Source organism: Triturus cristatus, chromosome 1_2 (assembly GCF_964204655.1).
Source record: "Triturus cristatus chromosome 1_2, aTriCri1.1, whole genome shotgun sequence".
Lineage (NCBI taxonomy): Eukaryota > Metazoa > Chordata > Amphibia > Caudata > Salamandridae > Triturus > Triturus cristatus.
This window is the reverse complement of record NC_140580.1, coordinates 1,176,654,554-1,176,676,311: the sequence shown is the minus strand read 5'-3', so window position 1 is coordinate 1,176,676,311 and position 21,758 is coordinate 1,176,654,554. Positions and strand designations below refer to the sequence as shown.

The 21,758-nt window shown below is 51.5% G+C and overlaps 1 protein-coding gene across 8 annotated transcripts in view; it reads right to left on the bottom strand.

Annotated features, from left to right (window-relative positions):
- KYAT1 (kynurenine aminotransferase 1) overlaps positions 1 to 21,758 on the bottom strand; it is a 412,259-nt gene that overhangs the window by 100,454 nt on the left and 290,047 nt on the right. For all 8 annotated transcript variants that reach the window (XR_014965464.1, XM_085614045.1, XM_085614051.1 and 5 more), the window contains one exon: positions 8,806 to 8,882. Coding sequence is in view for 7 of the 8 variants with exons in the window: in XM_085614045.1 (XP_085470171.1) it covers positions 8,806 to 8,882 (77 nt within the window). In the remaining variant the exon portion in view is untranslated. The remainder of the gene's footprint in view (positions 1 to 8,805; positions 8,883 to 21,758) is intronic.

Below are 21,758 nucleotides of genomic sequence, written 5' to 3'. Positions count from 1 at the left end.
TTGCAGGAATCCGAGGTGCGTGTGCCAGGCTGACTGACTGGGTCCCTTCAGTCAGGAAGGAGCAGATCCATCGGAATGTGTGTCCTTGGATTCTGATGTCGTGTAGGTGTTGAATGGGCATGGGGTGGTAGACTGCGCCAAATGCTGCCGAGAGGCCCAGGAAGATGAGGGCGACATGTCTATTCTGTCCTGAGCCATTCAGATGTAATCCATGGTAGAGATTAGGGCAGTTTTTGTGCTGTGGTTGGGTCTGAAAATAGAGTGAGTGGTGTCAAATAGTTGGTGGTTGTTAAGGTATTAGAGGAGGTGTCTGTTGATGATTATCTGTAAGACCTTGGCTGGGAATGACAGCAGGGAGACTGGTCTGCAGTTGGTGATCGTTTGAAGCTTCTGGGAAAGTTTTCAGAATGGTTGCGTACATAGTGCTGATGGGCTGCAGTCCTCTGGAGTAGTCGTGGTGGGAGCCAGGGTCCGATAGGGCCCCTGAGTGGGTGGACATCATGGTGGCGGCATTTCTTCTGGGGTAATGATGGGACATGCGGCTAGCATTGGTTCTTTGGATAAGATCAGGATCGGTTTGGTGAGGTCCATCGGGTTCGGTTGTGGGCTTCAGTTGCTGTAAATGGCGATGATTTTGTTGCTGAAGAATTGAGAGAGATTGTTGCAAAGGTCCTGCCTTCAGAATTTATCTTTACCATATTTGTAGTAACTTAAAATATATGACACTTGACATGAAACCGGGCTTTTTTACCAGGGGTGTGGAAAATAATGCAATGGTGGGTATAATTCTCTATTGTCAAAAATATAAAATAAATTTTTTTAACTTCTCTTTCTAGAATGCCACAGTGTTGAAACTTACAGGATGGACACTTGGAAATATCTGGTCTCTTGATCACGTCATTTATGAGAAGCTATAATTTCTCTGTTTGGAACAACTCGTTTGAAATACTCGAAACCCCTCAGTTTCTCTGGTCCAATCTTGCTGCCCTCTTACGGTACTCTCATACATAGATTGCAGATATTCAATTCTAAAAGCAATGTATACCAGCACTTGCTCTAATGTGGTGTTGCTTCCCATACAACTTAGTCAGGCCGACCAGATCCTTCCTGGATCAGACACAAGCATCCCGGGACCGGTTTTGAGTAAACACCCCTCATCAGCCAGAATAGCTTTAATCTGGTGGCGTAGCGAGCATGGGACCCACGTTTGGGAATACCCTTCCCGCTTAGAGAGACAAATGCAAAAAGAACAGATGGTGTATGGAATGCTGAATTAAACAAACATTAACCTCCAGTAAAAGATCTGGGTTAAATCCATTGTTTTTTTTAACACAACACCATTCCAGATTAGACCCAGCCATATGCAATTTAGTCTTGAACCTGTTACCCATGGAAACAGTCCAGCCTGTACTGCCAGGCCAGGTCCTCCCTGGATCAGACACAAGCATCCTGGGACCGGTTTTGAGTAAACACCCCTTATCAGCCAGGCTAGCTTTAATCTGATGGCGTAGCGAGCATGGGACCCACGTCTGGGCATACAAATGCAACAATAGCAGATGAAGGATGGAATGCTGAATTAATAAAACATTAATCCCCAATCACAGATCTGGGTTAAATCTATCATACATCTGCACGCCACGCCATTCCAGTTTAGACCCAACCATATTCAAATCAGTCTTGACCCTGCTCCCCATGGGAACAGTCCAGCCCGAACTGCCAGGCCACGTCCTCCCTGGACCAGTAACAAGCATCCTGTGACCGGTTTCGGGGTAACACCCCTCATCAGCCAGCCTAGCTTGAATCTGTTGGTGTAGCGAGCATGGGACCCACGTTTGGGCATACCCTTCCTACTTAGGGCGACAAATGCAAAAAGAACAGATGAACGGAATGCTGAATTAAGTGTCTGAAAAGTTTCAGCGCTCCGTCCACGATCTCCTTGTGTTTCCTGTTTGTAATAGAGCTGTGATCTCTTTTTGTAGAAGGATTTGATGTTGTGCAGATAGTTTGTGTTTGCGAGGTGGAATATTAGGAGTTGTTATGAGCTCCAGACAATAACCGTGTTGCATAATATCCAAGACCCATTGGTCTGTTGTGATCGATTTCCAATTGTTGACAAACTGTTGAAGGCGACGCACGACAGGGGTTAGATGGTCTGGGGAAATGGTAAGGAAGTCATTGCTTGTTGTTGGCATTTGAGGAACAGTTTTGTTTCCTCTTCCTTTAAAATTGTTTCCTCTATAAGAGTCTCTGTAGAAAGTTCTAGATGTAGAGGTTTGTCCCTGATTTTTGTATTGTGAGTGTGACCCAGAGGTATCTGCGGTGGCTGTGTTTGGGCACCTTGCTTATAATTGAGCCTACGAAAAGCACCACGGTAGGTGTTAGTTTGTAGAGCTCCCATAGATTTTGCTACCTCGGTTTCCTTTATTTTTTTCCAAGGGCTGTGTATACCTGAGGGCCAAAAAGATGTTCTTTATCAAACAGGAGATTTAATATGGCCCGCTGTACTTCTGGCTTAAATCCGGGCACCCTTAGCCATGCGTGCCTGCGTCACAGGATACTGGTGTTAATATCCCCAGCAGCAGTGTAAGCTGCATCTAGAGCACACGGAATAGAACTGTTAGTAACAAGTTCACCTTCATTCACTAGTTCTTGACCCCTTTTTCTGTGCTCTTCAGGGACATGTTGGAGGAGCCCCTCCATTTCGTCCCAGTGGGCCTGGTCATACCTTGCTAATAAAGCTTGGCTACTGGCTATACGCCAATGATTAGCTGCTTGTGCCGCAACTCTTCACATCGATGAGCTTGGATTCTTTTTTTGGAGGTGGGTGTATCATTATTTTCTTAGTTCTAGGCTGAATTTGCAGTGTTTTGTTTCAGGTCAAGCTTTTGCTGAAATTGCTCGAGAATTGGCTCTGGAGGAAATTTCGGACCAAAAACGAAGCAGTTCGGTGTCGGAAGCTTTGCTTTCGACAAAGGAATGTTCAGTTTTGAAATATGTAGTATCTGTTTTGGTGCCGAGACCGAATTGAGGTGTTATGACCTCCGATATCGAAGAGGGGGAAGCCCCCTGCTGTAGGCCTAACCTTTGGAGCTGAGCCAGACCGTGCTTCGAAGTCATATTTTTGGGGTGCGCCTTGGCTTATCAGCAGTGACGGCCCGTGAGCAGATATTTCGGTTGAAACCGATGTTTTCGGCTAAGGATCAGGGACAGAGGTACTCAATGTCTGTGGCTTCTGTGCTGGCTGAAGAATGCTCGAGTCATCTTTGGACTGAGACTCAAAATCATGGATGGAGAGCGATTCCTCTTGTGCCGCTGAAGCGTCTTCTTCCTCTTCTTGTAGACCGGAAGTCTGGGACATGGTCTGCTTGTTTATGCTGCATTTCCTGTTATCTTGCATGTCGATCCTGATGGGTCTTTTTGGGCCAAAAGGATTTGCCGGCCTCACAGGTATCTACTTGATGCTCGGGCGAGAGGCATAAGTTACAAACGGGATGTTGGTCGACGTGAGGGTATTTCAAGTGTCACTTCGGACGGAAACGGAACAGTGTGCTTTCCACTGCCGCGTCATTCTCCGAGAGCTTTGGAAATGGGGACGTCTTTGCCTGGCTGGGCTTGGCCCGTGAGCCGAGGAGGCGAGCCGAAGACCCGCTGTGGAGAGGGTGTATGGGACGCGAGGGAGTCCAGTCGAGACAATACCTTTGAATCAATCAAATCAATCAATCAAAGAAATTTATAGAGCGCACTATATACCTACCCGTAGGGTCTCGAGGCGCTTGGGGGGGGGGTGGGGGGGGGGGGGGGGGGTGCCGCTACTGCTCGAACAGCCAGGTCTTGAGCTTCTTCCTGAAGGAGAGGTGGTCTTGGGTCAGGCGCAGGTCGGCCGGGAGGGAGTTCCAGGTCTTGGCGGCCAGGTAGGAGAAGGACCTTCCTCCAGCAGTGGTTCTGCGGATGCGTGGGACGGTGGCGAGGGCGTGGCTGGCGGATCGGAGGTGGCGTTTGGGAGCGTAGAAGTTGATTCGGTTGTTGAGGTAGCTCGGGCCTTGGTCGTGGAGAGCTTTGTGTGCGTGGGTAAGGAGGCGGAAGGTGATTCTCTTGTTGACCGGGAGCCAGTGCAGGTCTCTTAGATGTCCGGAGATGTGGCTGTGACGTGGGATGTCGAGGATGAGTCTGGCTGAGGCGTTCTGGATGCGCTGGAGTCTCTTCTGGATCTTGGCGGTGGTTCCGGCGTAGAGTGCGTTGCCGTAGTCCAGTCGGCTGGTGACGAGGGCCTGGGTGACGGTCTTCCTGGTCTCTGTGGGGATCCACCAGAAGATCTTCCGAAGCATGCGCAGGATGTTGAAGCACGATGAGGAGACGGCGTTGACTTGCCTGGTCATGGAGAGGGAGGAGTCCAGGATGAAACCCAGGTTGCGTGCGTGGTCTGTCGGTTTGGGTGCGGTGCCCAGGGCGGGGGGCCACCAGGAGTCGTCCCAGGCGGAGGGCGAGGAGCCCGGGATGAGGACCTCCGTCTTATCTGAGTTCAGCTTCAGGCGGCTCGTCGTCATCCACTCGGCTACCTCTCTCATCCCTTCGTGCAGGTTGGCTCTGGCGGCGGCGGGGTCGTCGTTGGTCAGGGAGAGGATCAGCTGGGTGTCGTCGGCGTAGGAGATTATGTTGAGGTTGTGTTGGCGTGCGATGGCCGCGAGGGGGCTCATGTAGACGTTGAAGAGAGTCGGGCTCAGTGAGGATCCCTGAGGGACGCCGCAGATGACTTCGGTGGCCTCTGACTTGTACGGTGGTAGGCGGACTCTTTGTGTTCTTCCGTCGAGAAAGGAGACGATCCATTCCAGCGCCTTCTCCTGGATTCCGACGTTGCTGAGGCGCTGTACTAGGGTGCGGTGGCAGACCGTGTCGAATGCCGCGGAGAGGTCTAGGAGGATGAGGGCCGCTGTTTCCCCGTTGTCCATCAGGGCTCGGATGTCGTCAGTGGCGGCGATGAGGGCGGTCTCGGTGCTGTGGTTGGCACGGAATCCGGACTGCGATGGGTCGAGGGATCCATTCGTCTCGAGGAAGGCAGCCAGCTGTTTGTTGACGGTTTTCTCGATGACTTTGGCTGGAAACGGGAGTAGAGAGATGGGGCGGTAATTCTTGAGTTCGGTGGGGTCTGCTGTAGGTTTCTTGAGTAGAGCGCTGAGTTCGGCGTGCTTCCAGCTCTCGGGGAAGGTGGCGGTGTCGAATGAGGTGTTGATGATGTCCCGCAGGTGGGGTGCGATGACAGCGTCGGCTTTGTTGAAGACGTGGTGAGGGCAGGGGTCGGTCGGAGATCCGGAGTGGCCTGAGTTCATCGTGTGGACGGTGTCTTCGGTGTTGACCGGGGTCCAGGCGCGGAGGGTGGTGGTGGGTGGCGTTGCTGCGGTCGTGGCGTGGGTCGGATGGGTGCTGAAGCTGTTGTGTATGTCCGCGATCTTGTTGTGGAAGTAGGAGGCGAGGGAGTTGCAGAGGTCTTGCGAAGGGGTGATGTCGTTGCTTCCGGCGTTGGGGTTGGAGAGCTCTTTCACGATGTTGAAGAGTTCCTTGCAGTTGTGTGCGTTGTTGTCCAGTCGGTTCTTGAAAGCCGTCTTCTTGGCGATGCGGATCAGTTGGTGGTGTTTCCGGGTGGCGAGCTTGAGGGTGGTCCTGTTGTCCGGCGTGAATCAGAATAAACAGCCGGAAGGGAGCCCGAAGGAGTCTCAAACTGGAGCGCGAGATACCACGTCCGAGCGCGTCGGCGGGAAAAAACAATCTGAAGATGGCGTCGATAAAAATGTGCAGTGTTACCAGGAGGAGGAGTCGCACAGCCTTGTGACTCCGAAAAACTTCTTGGAACAAAAACAACTTGTAATCATCCGAGCCCAACACTAGATGGCAGACTAATGCAAAGCGTGTGTATCGACAGCACACTTACTTGATGGCTCTTGATGCTACCGTTCAGAATGAAATGTCAATATTGTATTTCGTTCACTCACAGCATAAAAAGAGTCAGGATTTAACTGCTGGATCCACCGCGAGTGAGCGCAATGTCTGCTCCATTCGTGGCATGCTCCCGTGGCACTCTGAGTCAAAGCCTTCGGGCCCGCTGCTGATAATCAAAAACCCACGGCTGCAGTAGTTTCTTCAAGTGATCATGCGATGTGATGAGTGTGCGGGTAAATCATTCCCATCACACATTGTCTTCAAAGACTGTCCAGATGTGTTGAACCACAGCTTGCAAGTTGTCCCTAATTCCGGCCAAAAACTGTTTGAATCCCCAGATGGCCCTCCGCTTCTCTTTGAGGCTCGGCCACTTCCATCCTTTAGACAGAGACTCGCCCATAGACGTGTGCCTAAAGCACCGATTTGTAGGCAAAAGCGGATCTGTGGGACAACATCCTGTATCATTTCCTGTGACCCGTCAACTTTATGTTGTGATGATAGGAAGTCACAGTAGATGAAACCTTAGATTTAATGATCAAGCAGCTCAAGTGTGGGTCCCCTCTGCTGCCACCGAGTAACTGACCTGCAAAAGGATCCCACACTCAGGCCAACACCGAATAGGAACACAGCGATCTCACTGAACAACATTCTATCATACCGCCAATGACCATTTGCCTGTAAAGTATAACATGTGGCGACCCCCAGTCCCATGAAACTAAACGCTCTCCTCAACAAGCAGTTCGGCAATACTGTCTGATCTATCATACTATGCTTACGTGTACATGTTAAGGTTTGTATGTAAATTAAATAATCTTGTTCCATCATTAATGGCTGCTGCTTAAAACCTGCGTACCTCTTCCGCTCTAGTGGCCTCCTAGAGGTCTGCGCTATGAGGACAGAAGGGTGTCCCGGCTTGGATAGGGTATCTGGAGTGGGCGCTGGCTGAGGTAACGTCAGGAGACTACACCTTCCTGACACTAAGGGGCACTGAGGTAATGTTAGCTCTAAGCCGTTACTGACACTATGGGCGCTGACAGTGTCAGGCTATGATCTCTTACCGAATACAAAGAATTTCTCACAAAATGTGAAAGTGGAGGAGGGTCCAAGGGACAGTTTAAAGACCTGCTACAGCATAAATCCCCTTATCCATATACGTTTTACAACAAATACTGAGGGTCTGACGATCCAAATATACACAACTCTAACACCCTAGACAAATGAAACCTCCAAATTGACTACCGTGAGTGACAAAAGAAAGCTATAATTCCCATCACCCACCAAAGGTGGCTTATCATCATCTGGGAATTCAGGACTGAGCTGAGAAGACCAACCACTCTGATGGTAATGGTGGTCACTCAGTTGTCCCAGTAGTGAAACAAATGGTAGGGTGACGGTTGCAGTGCAAAAATTAAACAAAAAGTGCTATTAAAAATGGCTATCCAGATGCTATAAACTTTATTCTGGCGCTATCGTGATGCCATTGATAAAACCTGTGCGTAAACAGTTCAACAAATAACCCAAATACGCTACTGCAGTAGCGTATTTGGGTCCTGATGAGAGCTTGGACACACAGTCCAGATTGCCGAAACATGTAGACCATCGATCTAACAGTTATTTGTTGAACTGTTTACGCACAGGTTTTATCAATGGCATCACGATAGCGCCAGAATAAAGTTTATAGCATCTGGATAGCCATTTTTAATAGCACTTTTTGTTTAATTTTTGCACTGCAACCGTCACCCTACCATTTGTTTCACTACTGGGACAACTGAGTGACCACCATTACCATCAGAGTGGTTGGTCTTCTCAGCTCAGTCCTGAATTCCCAGATGATGATAAGCCACCTTTGGTGGGTGATGGGAATTATAGCTTTCTTTTGTCACTCACGGTAGTCAATTTGGAGGTTTCATTTGTCTAGGGTGTTAGAGTTGTGTATATTTGGATCGTCAGACCCTCAGTATTTGTTATGATCTCTTACCAACATTAAGGATGCTGGGGCAGTGAACCCTTACTGACACTAAGAGGCACTGCAGTATCATGCTTCAAACCCTTCCTGACTCTAGGTGGTGCTGAGACAGTGTCAGGCTCAGAGCCCTTATTGAAATTTAGGGGTATGAGGCAGTGTCATGCTTCAAGTCCTTCCTGAGACTAAGGAGCGCTGAGGCAGTGTCAGGCTCCAAGCCTTTACTGACACTAAGAGGCGCTGAGGCAATGTAGGTTCTGAGTCCTTGCTCACACTAAGGGGCGCTGAGGCAATGTAGGCTCTGAGTCCTTTCTCACACTAAGGGGTGTTGAGGCAGTGCTGGGCTCTGAGTCCTTGCTCACACTAAGAGGCGTTGAGGCAGTGTCAGGCTCCAAGCCTTTACTGACACTAAGAGGCGCTGAGGCAATGTAGGCTCTGAGTCCTTGCTCACACTAAGGGGTGTTGAGGCAGTGTCAGGCTCCAAGCCTTTACTGACACTAAGAGGCGCTGAGGCAATGTAGGCTCTGAGTCCTTGCTGACACTAAGGGGCACTGAGGCAGTGCCAGTCTCTGACATAACTGAAACTCAGAGACACTGAGGTAGTGTCAGCCTCTGAGTCCTTAGTACCACTGAGAGGTGCTGAGGTAGTGCTAGGCTCTGATTCCTTGCACACACTAAGGGGTGCTGAGGCAGTGTCAGAGTCCTTACTGACTGTATAGAGAACTGGAGCAGTGTCAGGAGGTGGGCCCTTACTGAAATTCTGATAGGGCCCTGAAACACCATAAGGACTGGAGCGCGCTGTGTCAGTTGTCTTGCTGGGGCTGTAAGGCTGTGTCAGGACATGAGTCCTTACTGGCACGACAGGGCCGGAGTCAGTGTGAGGACTAGAATGCTCCGGTCAGCTCCCTTACCTTCCATCCGGTGGCACTGAAGGTCTTCCCTGCACTTCCAATGGTCAGTGTCCGCTCCCACATTCCAGGCAGAGTTGCTGCAAACAACACAGAACCGAGAACATGATGGGTCAAGACGAGGAGAGCAGATGAACACACGTGAGCAGACCCCACTTACAACCAAGACTTACCAGCTACAGGCATACACACCACAAACTTTGCGCAGAGGGACGGCTGCATGTGGTTTCCACATCCCCCAAAGTAAATGTGCAAGCACGGAGCATCACCCTTCACAATGCACCTCTGCATGCACAGAGCATCACCCTCCACAATGCACCTCTGCATGCACGGAGCATCAACTTCCACAATGCACCTCTGCATGCACGGAGCATCAACTTCCACAATGCACCTCTGCATGCATGGAGCATCACCCTGCACCATGCACCTCTGCATACACAGAACACCAGCTCCCCACAATGCATCTCTGCATGCACAGAACGCCAACTGCCCACAATGCATCTCTGTATGCACAGAATGCCAGCTCCCCACAATACATCTCTGCATGCACAGAACGCCAACTGCCCACAATGCATCTCTGTATGCACAGAACACCAGCTCCCCACAATGCATCTCTGTATGCACAGAACACCAGCACCTCACAATGCACCTCTGCATGCACAGAACACCATGACCCCACAATGCACCTCTGCATGCACAGAACGCCAACTGCCCATAATGCATCTCTGCCTGCATGCAGCACCAATATCCCAAAATGTCTCCGTAAACATACAGCGTCAACACCCCACAATGCACCTCTGCATGCACAGAACACCTGCTCCCCACAATGCTTCTCTGCTTGCACAGAACACCAACTCCCCACAATGCATCTCTGCCTGCATGCAGCGCCAATATCCCAAAAGAACAAGTTACTTACCTTCGGTAACGATGTATCTGTAAGAGACATACATTAGTTATAGATTCCTTACTTTAGAATAACACCCTGTCGTCAGACTAGATCCAGAAAATGTTTTTTCTGTGGCATTACCCCTGCGTGTCGGTAGGTGGCGTCGGTCGACTCCACTTCCGTCATAGGTGTCAGGGTCCCCTGGATGATGTCGCGGTGTCTACTTAGATGCCGTCCCTGTGCGTTGACGTCAGTTCTGACACGACTTTCCAAGCAAGAAGCGCAGAGCCATGCAACACACTGACCACTGGTGCACAAAAATAGGGCCCTGGAAGGGGGTCCCTATCCCTAGAAGTCAGTTTGGAGAACGGGAAGGACGGGTGTGGCGGTAAGGAATCTATAACTAATGAATGTCTCTTACAGATACATTGTTACCGAAGGTCATCTGAAAGAGACCATTAGTTATAGATTCCTTACCTTAGAATAGATACCCCAGCAATGCCAACCCTGGAGGTGGATACCAGAAAGTCCTGGAGAACAGAACGGCTAAAAAAAGCCGTCGCTCCGGACTTGGCTATCCAGGCAATAATGTGTTGTAAACGTGTGCATGGATGCCCACTTAGCTGCCTGGCAGATGTCAATCACCGGAACTCCACGTCCCAAAGCAGTAGAGGCTGCCGTCGCCCTGGTAGAATGTGAGCGCAGTCCTACTGGAGGTTCCTTTTTCGCCAAAGAACAGCAAATTTTAATGCATAGGACGACCCATTGAGAAATGGTACGTTTGTGCACAGCCCAACCTCTTTTGGTGCCCACATAACCCACGAAGAGTCGATCGTCCACCTGGATATCTTTAGTGCGGTCAAGCAGAAGGACAGCTCACGTTTTGGGTCCAGATAGTGGAGTCTCTCCTCCTCTTTGGAAGGATGCAGAGGCAGGAAGAAGGTGGGCAATGTGATGGTCTGACCTATGTGGAAAGAGGTCACCGCTTTGAGAAGAAAAGAGGGCCTAGTGTGAAAGACCACTTTGTCCGGATGAACAGCAAGAAGAGGAGGCTTGGAGGAAAGAGCCTGAAGCACACTCACCCTGCGAGCAGGGGTGATGGCTAGCAGTAAAGCGGTCTTCATGGTAAGAAGACGAAGAGGACAATTATGTAGTGGCTCGAAGGGAGCACACATAAGGAAAGTAAGAACAAGAATCAAGTACCACTGGGGCATTATGAAAGGAGAAGGAGGAAAGAGATGAGTAATGCCCTTTAGAAATCTATTGACAATCGTAGACTTGAAAAGAGAAGGATGATCAGGCAGGCGCAGAAAGGCAGAGATGGCCGAAAGGGAGCCTTTAAGAGTGCCCACAGCAGAGCCCTACTGGGCCGAAGACAGAATGTAGAGCAGAACCTCTGAAAGAGGGGCAGAAAGGGGATCCACAGCCTTTGCTGTGCACCATGCCACAAATTTGTTTCATCTACAGGCGTATACCGTTTTAGTGGAGGGACGCCTGGCTGCAAAGATGACATTACAGACTTTGGGAGGAATGTCGAAAGCTGTCAACCGTTGCCGCTCAATCTCCACGCATGGAGGTGGAGGCTAGACAGGTTCAGGTGGAGGACTGTCCCCTGCTGCTGCGACAGAAGATCCTCCCAAGAGGCAGTCTGATCGGATGATCGATGGCCATGCTCAAGAGCTCAAGGTACCAGACTCTTTGCTCCCAGTCCGGAGCCACAAGAATGTCCTGGGCCCAGACTCGCTTGTTCGTCTTCAGCACTCTGGGCAGAAGTGGTCCAGGTGGAAAGGCGTATAGGAGGCCACAATTCCACTTGTGACGAAAAGCGTCGCCCAGCGAGCGCCGCCTTGGAAACTCCAATGTGCAGAACTGCTGACATTGCGCGTTCTCTTCGGTGGCACAACAGATCCAACCAAGATTCTCCCCACTGCCGAGACCTTGCACCACCTCGAGTGAAGATGACATTTATGATCCATCAAGCAGCGGTGGCTGAGTTTGTCCACCTCGGAGTTCAGGGAACCTCCAGGTGTTGTACCACCAGGGATATGCCCTGATGTTCCAGCCATGTCCAAAGGCAAAGAGCCTCTTGACATAGGGTCCACGACCCCACCCCGCCATGGCCGGACTGGGAACAGAAACCAGCCCTGGCACACTGCTCAGCTGGCCCCCCCTGGGGTGAGGGGGAGTGTAGCCGAACAGATTGCGACGGCCGGTTTTGGCCGATTTTGTTACAGGGGGCTGATATTGCCGACCACCGGTAACAAAAACGACCCCCACGGGCCCAAAACCGGCCCACACCCTAGAAGCCTACCGGGGAAACGCCCGGTGCCCCGCTATGGCCTGTCCAGCCCTGCACTCCGCCCTGTTTGTTGCAGTACTACATGGTGGTGGTGTTGTCTGTGAACACCTGCACTACTCACCCTTTGACAGAAGGAAGTAATGCCTTTGGTGCAAGACAGATCGCCCGGAGCTCCAAAAGGTTGATGTGGAGACCGGACTCCGCCAGAGACCAGAGACCCCTGATCTCTGCCTCTCCCATGTGGCTGCCCCATCCCAGGAGGGACGCAACTGTCACCACTGTGAACTCTGGTTGGAGAAGGGAGAGGGATCTGCCGTTGACCCAATCCTGGTTCGTAAGCCAACACTGCAATTGACGTGCAGTCCCCTCCGAGATCTGGACGTCCTCGGAAAAAGTCCCATGATGCTGTGCCCACTGGAACTTCAGGTCCCACTGCAGATCCCGCATATGCTCCCTGGCATGATCCACCAGCAGGATGCATGAGGCCCAGCAGCCTTAGAGTAATTCTCACCGAAATCTGGGATAGAGGCCGAAACATCGATATCATAGCCCGAATATCCAGGACTCACAGCCCGAAACTCCACTGTATCCAGAACTGCTCCGATGAAAAGGAGCTTCTGAGAGGGAATGAGGTGTGACTTTGGCATGTTGATAGTGAACCCCAGCGAGTGCAGGAGGTCCGCCGTAGTCTGGAGGTAGGAGACGAGAGCCTGGGGTGAGCTCGCCTTCAACAGCCAGTCGCTGAGATAGGGGCAGACTGGAACCCCTGATCTGTGCATATGAGCTGCAACCACTGCCATCACTTTCATGAATACCCGAGGGGCACTGGTAAGGCCAAAAGGGAGCACTGTAAACTGAAAATGCTCGTGGCCTACCATGAACCTTAGGTAACGCCTGTGGACTGGCAGGACAGGGATGTGGAAATAGGCGTCCTGCAAGTCCAACGCCACCATCCAGTCTCCGGGATCAAGGGCAGAAAGGGCCTGCGCCAATGTGAGCACTTTGAACTTCTCCTTCTGGAGTAAGCAGTTGAGGGCCCTGAGGTCTAAGATAGGACGCAGGTCTTTCTCCTTATTGGGTACCAGAAAGTAGTGGGAGTAACAACCGCAACCTACTTCTGGCACAGGGACCCTTTCAATAGCTCCCTTGGCCAAGAGAGCTACAACTTCCTTGCGGAGAAGGACCAAGTGATCCTCCGACATGCCGTGGAATGCTGGTGGCATGGGAGGAGGGGCAATCTCGAAGGGGGGTGAATAGCTCCTTCAGACTATCTGCAAAACCCATCTGTCCAAAGTTATGAGCTGTCAGTGGGGGAGGTGATGGCGATTCCTGCTGCCCACTGGCCTCTGGTGGCCCTGAAAGGTTGGACTAGGGGGGTTTGGAGGCTACTGCAGAGGGGGCATGCCCATTATCCCCCAGACTCGCGTCACTGGGTCCCACGTCCGAGACCACACAGAGGCTGGGTAGCTTGCACGCCCTATTGCCATATGGGGTGAGATGTGGTGGGGCACCCCTTCTGTAGCTACGAAAGGAGAAAAAGGCGGAGAGGTTGCTGCGAGGCCCAAGGATTTGACCGTAGCCCTAGAATCCTTGGTGGGCTCCTTGTCACCAACAGGCGGCGGCCATCAAAGGGCATGTTCAGAAGGGTAGATTGGACATCCCCAGAGAAACCAGACGTCCTTGACCAGGCATAGTGCCTCAAGGCTACTGACGTGGAAACCGTTCTGCCCAGAGTCGGCAGTATCCAGCCCAAACCAAAAGGTGAACTTAGCTGCGTCTTGATCCTCAGCCAAAGCGTGGGTGAGAACAGCCCGGGCCTCCTCCGGGCACTGTGGCAGCACTTGCGCAACCGTATCCCACACGGTATGGGTATAACGTCCCAAGAGGCATGCGGTGTTCACTGACCGCAGCGTTAAGCTGGCAGAAGAAAACATCTTCTTCCCAAGATGGTCCAGCTCCTTGGATTCCCTATCTGGGGGAGCAGTAGGGAATGCGCCCTTAGAAGACGAGGCTTGGACCACCAAACTCTCAGGGGAAGGGTGTTGGAAGAGGAAAAGTTGGTTGCCTGGGGCTGGGCAGTGGCATTGGGCAATCATCCTGTACACAGGAGCCCCTGTGGTGGGCTTGGACCAAGTGCCCAGAAGTACGAGGGTGAGGCCTTCATTAAAAGGCAGCAGGGGCTCCGAAGAGGAGGTTAGTCCTGACTGCCACAGTAGGAAGGTCCAAGCCCAAGGCCTCAGCCGCCCTACGCAACACCACTGCGTACAAAGCTCCCCCCTCCTTAGGCCACGGTAGGGGGGAGAGCATGCCAAGGTCTGGGGAGGTATCCAAACCACTGGCATCACCCAGTTCCTCTTGCAGTCTGGCTCATCAAGCTGGTCAGCTAAAGGGTCTATAGACCCTCCCAGTCTTCCTCACCCTCCACTCGCTGCCACTCAGGACGGTAGGGAATGCCAGGAATGAACACAGGCACAAACGTACCTTCCAGTGCCAGTAACAACGTCGGTCTGGCACTTTGTCAAACTCGGGGATGAGGGTGGGGTCGACGCCGGTTGGGGGCACAACCGGCGCCGCAGGCATCGTCACTGGAATCGGCGCCAGGGAAGGTACTGTGAGGTCGACCAGCGTCGATCCGGATCCAGGCCTGGATCCTCAGAGGCCCATCGGCACCGGAGCCGCTGGCATTGAAGGCCATGAGCCCCCAGCCAAGTCCACGGGGCCTTAAGGCGCACCAGCGGAGCCGGGCTGCCCAAAGATGCTATGAAGCACTAAAAAGCTTGAAGCTGGGCAGGGGACGCTCTGGCTCTGGGAAAGGGAGGGAAGCGCTGAGCCGTTGCAGAAACGGGCTCCAAAGAGAGCTGGAGAGAGACTATGCTCCGGGTCCCACGTTGCGACAGCCGACGGACGGGGAGAAGGCGAAGAGCGGCCATGCTTCTTCGCCTTCTTCTTGTGCTTCGACATGCCTGAGGAGTGCGAATACTTCGATGACGAGGGTGGTGGATCTGCAACCGGTCCTGAAACCTTCCTTTCGACCGGGACGTCGAACGATGCGGAGCGGACTGCCAGGCCTCCAAAGACTCCCGCAAAGACTTCCCATTCAAGGCCCGGCAGTCGGAGCATGACTTCGGGTCGTGGTCGCGCTCCAGGCACCAGAAGCACACAAGGTGCGGATCTGTGACGGACATCAATTTGTGACAGGAGTCACAAGGCTTGAAGCCGGTCTGACGATGGGACATCCCTCGTGCTACCAGGAGTCAAAGAATCAAAAAAGACGTCGACAAAAAGTTTAGTCAAAAAATGACTAAGGGGCAAGCTCTCTCCGGATCTGCGCTGGCCGGCACGTAAAAAGATCTAACTGACGTCAGCATGCAGGGGCGGCGTCTAAGTAGACAACGCGATGTCATCCCGGTGACCACAACGCGGAGTCAACCAACGCCACCTACCGACACACAGGGGTAATGCTACAGAAAAAATACTCCGGATCCAGTCTGATGCCTGAGGGTAATTCTAAGGTAAGGAATCTATAACTAATGGTCTCTTTCTGATTGTATCCCTGCATGCAGAGAACGCCAACTCCCCAGAATGCATCTCTGCATGCACAGTACACCAACTCTCCACAATACATCTGTACCTGCACAGAACACCAACACCTCAGAATGCATCTCTGCCTGTACAGAACACCAACTCCCCACAATGCACCTTTGCATGCACAGAACACCAACTCCTTGTAATGAATCTCTGCATGCACAGAACACCAGCTCCCCACAATGCATCTCTGTATGTACAGAACCCCAACTCCCCACAATGCATCTCTGCCTGCATACAACACCAATATCCCAAAATGTGTCCTGTAAACATACAGCATCAACACCCCACAATGCACCTCTGCATGAACAGAACACCGACATCCCACAGTGCATCTCTGCATGCACAGAACACCAACTACCCGCAATCCATCTCTGCCTGCATGCAGCACCAATATCCCAAAATGCATCGCTGCATGCACAGAACACCAACTCCCAACAATGCATCATAGCATGCACAGAATGCCAACTCCTTGTAATGCATCTCTGGATGCACAGGACACTCACCCCCCCCCCAATGTATCTTTGCAAACATACAGCATCACCACCCCACAATGCACCTCTGCATGCAGAACACCAGCTCCCCACAATGCACCTTTGCATACACAGAACACAAACTACTCACAATGCATCTCTGCATGCACAGAACACCAACTCTTTACAATGCACCCTGCAAGCACAGAATACCAATTCCCCACAATACATCTGTGCCTGCATGTAGCCCCAAAATCCATATCTGCAAACATACAGCATCAACTCTCCACAATGCACCTCTGCATGCACAGAACACCAGCTCCCCACAATACATCTCTGCATGCACAGAACACCAGCTCCCCACAATGCATCTCTACATGCACAGAACACCAACCTCCACAATGCATCTTTGCAAACAAACAGCATCAACACCCCACAATGCACCTCCCCATGCACAGAACATCAACATTCCACAATGCATATCTGCATGCACAAAACGCCAACTCCCCACAATGCATCTCTGCATGCACAGAACATCAACTCCCCACAATGCATCTCTGCGTGCAAAGAATGCCAACTCCCTACAATGCATCTCTGCCTGCACAGAACACCAACTCCCCACAATGCACCTCTGCATGCACAGAACACCAACTCCCCACAATACATCTGTGACTGCATGTAGCCCCAAAATCCATATCTGCAAACATACAGCATCAACTCTCCACAATGCACCTCCGCATGCACAGAACACCAGCTCCCCACAATGCATCTCTACATGCACAGAACACCAACCTCCACAATGCCTCTCTGCATGCACAGAACACCAGCTCCCCACAATGCATCTCTGCATGCACAGAACACCAGCTCCCTACAATGCATCTTTGCCTGCATGCAGCGCCAATATCCCAAAATGCATCTCTGCAAACATACAGCATCAACTCACCACAATTCATCTCTGCATCAACAGAACACAAACTTCCCATAATGCATTTCTGCATGCACAGATCATAGACCCCCACAAAGCATCATTGCAAACACACACCTCCCTACAAACCATTGCTGCCTGCATACAGCATCAATATCTGAAAATGTGCCTCTGCAAACATACATTGTCAACTCCCCACAGTGCATCTGTGCAAGCAAACAACACAAGTCTCCCACAATGCATCTCTGCATGCACACCGTACCATCTACCACAATTATCCTCTGCAAGAACACAACACAACTCTCCTACAGTACCGGGCTCCAAAAGTGCTTCTCTTCATGCGCACAATAACAGTCCTAGAAATCATGACCCCCTCTCTCACACATGGAGACTTGCATGTGGGTACAACTCAGTAATCATGCATGCACAACACATCATTTCCCCACAATGTATCGCTGCATAAAAGCAACACCAACTCTAACAGCAACTCCCTGAAATGCATCACCGTATGCACTCAATACCAATTTCCCACAGTGCATCTGTGTTTGCGTACAACACCAATACCCAAGAAAGCATCCCTGCATGCACTCAATACCAATCTCCACAAATGCCTTTCTGCATGCACATAAGAACAGTCTACCACAATGCTTCTGTGCATGCAAACAGTACTTCTAAGAAAGCACAGAACACCAATCTTTCATTATTTAACTCTGCATGCACCCAATACCAGTCTCCCATAACGTGTCCCTGCACACACACACAGCACAAAACGCACATCTGCATGTACACACAGCACAAAAACTCATCTCTGCACTCACACACAGCGCATAACGCATCACTGCACGCACACACAGCACAAAATGCATCTCTGCATACAAACACAGCACAAAGCTCATCTCTGCACGCAAACACAGCACACAACTCATCTCTGCACGCACACACAGCACAAAACGCATCTCTTCATGAACACACAGCACAAAATGCATCTCTGCATGCAAACACAGCACAAAATACATCTCTGCATGCAAACACAGCACAAAACGCCCCACTGCATGCACACACAGCACAAAACGCCCCACTGCATGCACACACAGCACAAAACGCCCCACTGCATGCACACACAGCACAAAACTAATCTCTGCACGCAAACACAGCACAAAACTCATCTCTACACGCAAACACAGCACACAACTCATCTTTGCACGCAAACACAGTACACAACTCATCTCTGCACGCACACACAGCACAAAACGCATCTCTTCATGAACACACAGCACAAAATGCATCTCTGCATGCAAACACAGCACAAAATACATCTCTGCATGCAAACACAGCACAAAACGCCCCACTGCATGCACACACAGCACAAAACGCCCCACTGCATGCACACACAGCACAAAACGCCCCACTGCATGCACACACAGCACAAAACTCATCTCTGCACGCAAACACAGCACAAAACTCATCTCTGCACGCAAACACAGCACACAACTCATCTCTGCACGCAAACACAGCACACAACTCATCTCTGCACGCAAACATAGCACAAAACGCATCTCTTCATGAACACACAGCACAAAATGCATCTCTGCATGCAAACACAGCACAAAATACATCTCTGCATGCAAACACAGCACAAAACGCCCCACTGCATGCACACACAGCACAAAACGCCCCACTGCATGCACACTCAGCACAAAACGCCCCACTACATGCACACACAGCACAAAACGCCCCACTGCATGCACACACAGCACAAAACGCCCCACTGCATGCACACACAGCACAAAACTCATCTTTGCACGCAAACACAGCACAAAACTCATCTCTGCACGCAAACACAGCACACAACTCATCTCTGTATGCACACAGCACAAAACACATCTCTGCGCGCACACAGAACACAAAATGCATCTCTGCGCGCACACACAGCACAAAACGCATCTCTTCATGAACACACAGCACAAAACGCATCTCTTCATGAACACACAGCACAAAATGCATCTCTGCACACATACAGAGCACAAAGCACACCTCTGCACCCACACACAGCAGAAAACTCCCAAAGCAGCATTCAACTGCTAGCCCTTCCGGGGCTGTCCACAACCCTAAGCAATACAGGATTTCAGTTAACCTTGACCGATTTGAAAGGTTTGTGGCGAAGCATCCTGTCCTTGGTGCAGCCTCCCTTTAGTGGGATCCTGGGGCCAGAGCACACAGTCAGTCTGAATCCGGTGTGGGAAAGCCTGCATCTGACCATCTGTGAAGGGGCAGGCACCGGCACAACACAAGAAAAGGATGGTGGGCAAGTCTCTCCCAGACCAGTGGAAGCTGGGAAATTCCCTGACCCACCAGAGATGGAGGCTTCAGAGCGGATTCATGGAGGGATGTACTTGTGAGTTGGGGTCCCCGAGATGAAAATGTGTCTTATTTCAACTGTCCCAGTGCCCCATATAATGCATCTCTGCACACTAATCTAATTTCCCATAATATTCCGGGATCACACCTCCCATAATGCCTCTCTATCTGCATACTGAACCTGTCTACCATAATGACTCTGCCTGCATACTAATCCCATCTATCGTACTGCATCTCTGGATACTGATCCCACCTCTGCTAATGCCTCGCTGCATACTGATTCCATCTCCCATAATGCATCTCAGCCTGCATACTGAGCCCATCTCCCATAATGCATTTCTGGATACTGATCCAGCCTCCCATAATGCCCCTCTGCATACTCAATCAATCACGTGTTTGTTAAGCGCTACTACTCACCCTTAAGGGTCTCAAGGCTCTGGGGGAGGGGGGTTTCGAAGGTTCCAGTCCATCAAGGAGGGTGTCTGTCGAAGAGCCAGGTTTTGAGGTTTCTTGTGAAGATGGGGAGCGATGTTATCTGTCTGAGGTGGAGCGGGAGGGTGTTCCAGGCTCTGGCCGCGAGGAAGGAGAAGGAGCGACCGCCTGATCTGGTCTTTCTGGTGCGGGGGACCACAGCGTAGGAGAGCTGGGCAGATCGTTGGGTTCTCTGGGTTGCGTGGAATTTGAGTCGGCTGTTCAGGTATGCTGGTCCGGTGTCGTGGAGGGCCTTGTGGGCGTGGGTGAGCATCTTGAAGGTGGCTCTAGCTTCGATGGTGAGCCAGTGGAGTGTGCGCAGGTGCTGGGAGATGTGGCAGTGTCTTGGCAGGTTGAGGACCAGTCTTGTAGCGGCTTTCTGGATGTTCTGTAGCTTGCGTGTGAGGTTTTTGTTTATTCCGGCTTAGAGTGCGTTGCCGTAGTCGAGTCTGCTGGTGACCAGGGCGTGAGTGACAGTCTTTCTGTGTTTGAGGGGGATCCATTTGAAGGTCTTATGTAGGAGGCGAAGGGTGTAGAACCAGGTGGACGAGGCGTTGATCTGGCGGTCCATTTTGAGTTCGGAGTCCAGGATGATTCCCAGGTTGCGTGCGTGGTCCCTGGGTTGGGCGGACTTCCGAGAGCGGGGGGCCACTAGGTGTCGTTCCAGGCGTCGGGGTGTGGGCCCATGATGAGCACTTCTGTTTTGTTGGTGTTTACTTGAAGGCAGCTGTTTTTCATCCATTTGGCGATGGCTTCCATGCCTTCTCGAAATTTGTGTCTGCCGGTGTTGGGTTCGTTGGATAGGGAGTGGATGAGTTGGGTGTCGTCTGCGTATGACACAATGTTGAGTCCGTAGGTTTTGACATTGGGGGCGAGCGGAGTCATGTAGACGTTGAAGAGCGTAGGGCTGAGGGATGAAACCTGGGGGACTCCGCAGGTGGTTGGTGTAGGGTCTGAGAGGAAAAGGGGGAGTCTGACCCGCTGCGTTCTGCTGGACAGGAAGGAGCGGATCCATTCAAGGGCCTTGTCTTGAATTCCTGCGTTGTGGAGTCTGCGTATTAGGGTACGGTGAGAGACTGTGTTGAACGCCGCTGAGAGATCGAGGAGGATGATGGCTGCTGTTTCTCCTTTGTCCAGTAGGGTGCGGATGTCGTCTGTTGCGGCGAGGAGGGTGGTCTCCTTGCTGTGTTTTTTTCTGAAGCCGGATTGGGAGGAGTCGAGGATATTGTGCTCTTCGATGAATACGGCAACTTGGCTGTTGATGGCTTTCTCGATGACTTTCACAGGGAAGGGGAGCAGGGAGATGGGTCTGTAGTTTTTGGGGTCGGTGGGGTCTGCCGAGGGTTTCTTGAGGAGGGGGTTGATTTTGGCGTGTTTCCAGTCATCGGGGAATGACGCGGTTGCAAGGGAGCAGTTGCTGGTGTGGCAGAGCAAGGGTGCGATGGTGTCGGCAGCTCTGTTGAAAATGTGGTGAGGGCAGGGGTCCGTGGGGGCTCCGGAGTGGATTGAATTCATCGTTTTCAGTGTGTCTTCATTGGTGAGGGCTGTCCAGTTGTCGATCACTGGCTTCATGGTGTCGGGGGTGGTTGGTGAGGGTTCAGTGTGTTGGTTGTCTTAGTCGAAGTTGTTGTAGATGCTCTTGATTTTGGGGTGGAAAAAGGTGCTGAGTTTGTCGCAGAGGTCTTGTGAGGGGGGATGTCGGTGGACTCGCCGGTAGGTTGAGCGAACTCCTTGATGATGTTGAAGAGTTCTTTGCTGTTATACGCGTGGGTGGAGATTCTGTCTCGCTGAATACTGATCCCATCTCCATAATCCATCTCTGCCTGCATACTGATCCAGTCTCCCATAATGCCTCTCTGCATACTGATCCCACCTCCATAATCCATCTCTGCCTGCATACTGATCCAGTCTCCCATAATGCCTCTCTGCATACTGATGATCCCATCTCCCATAATGCAT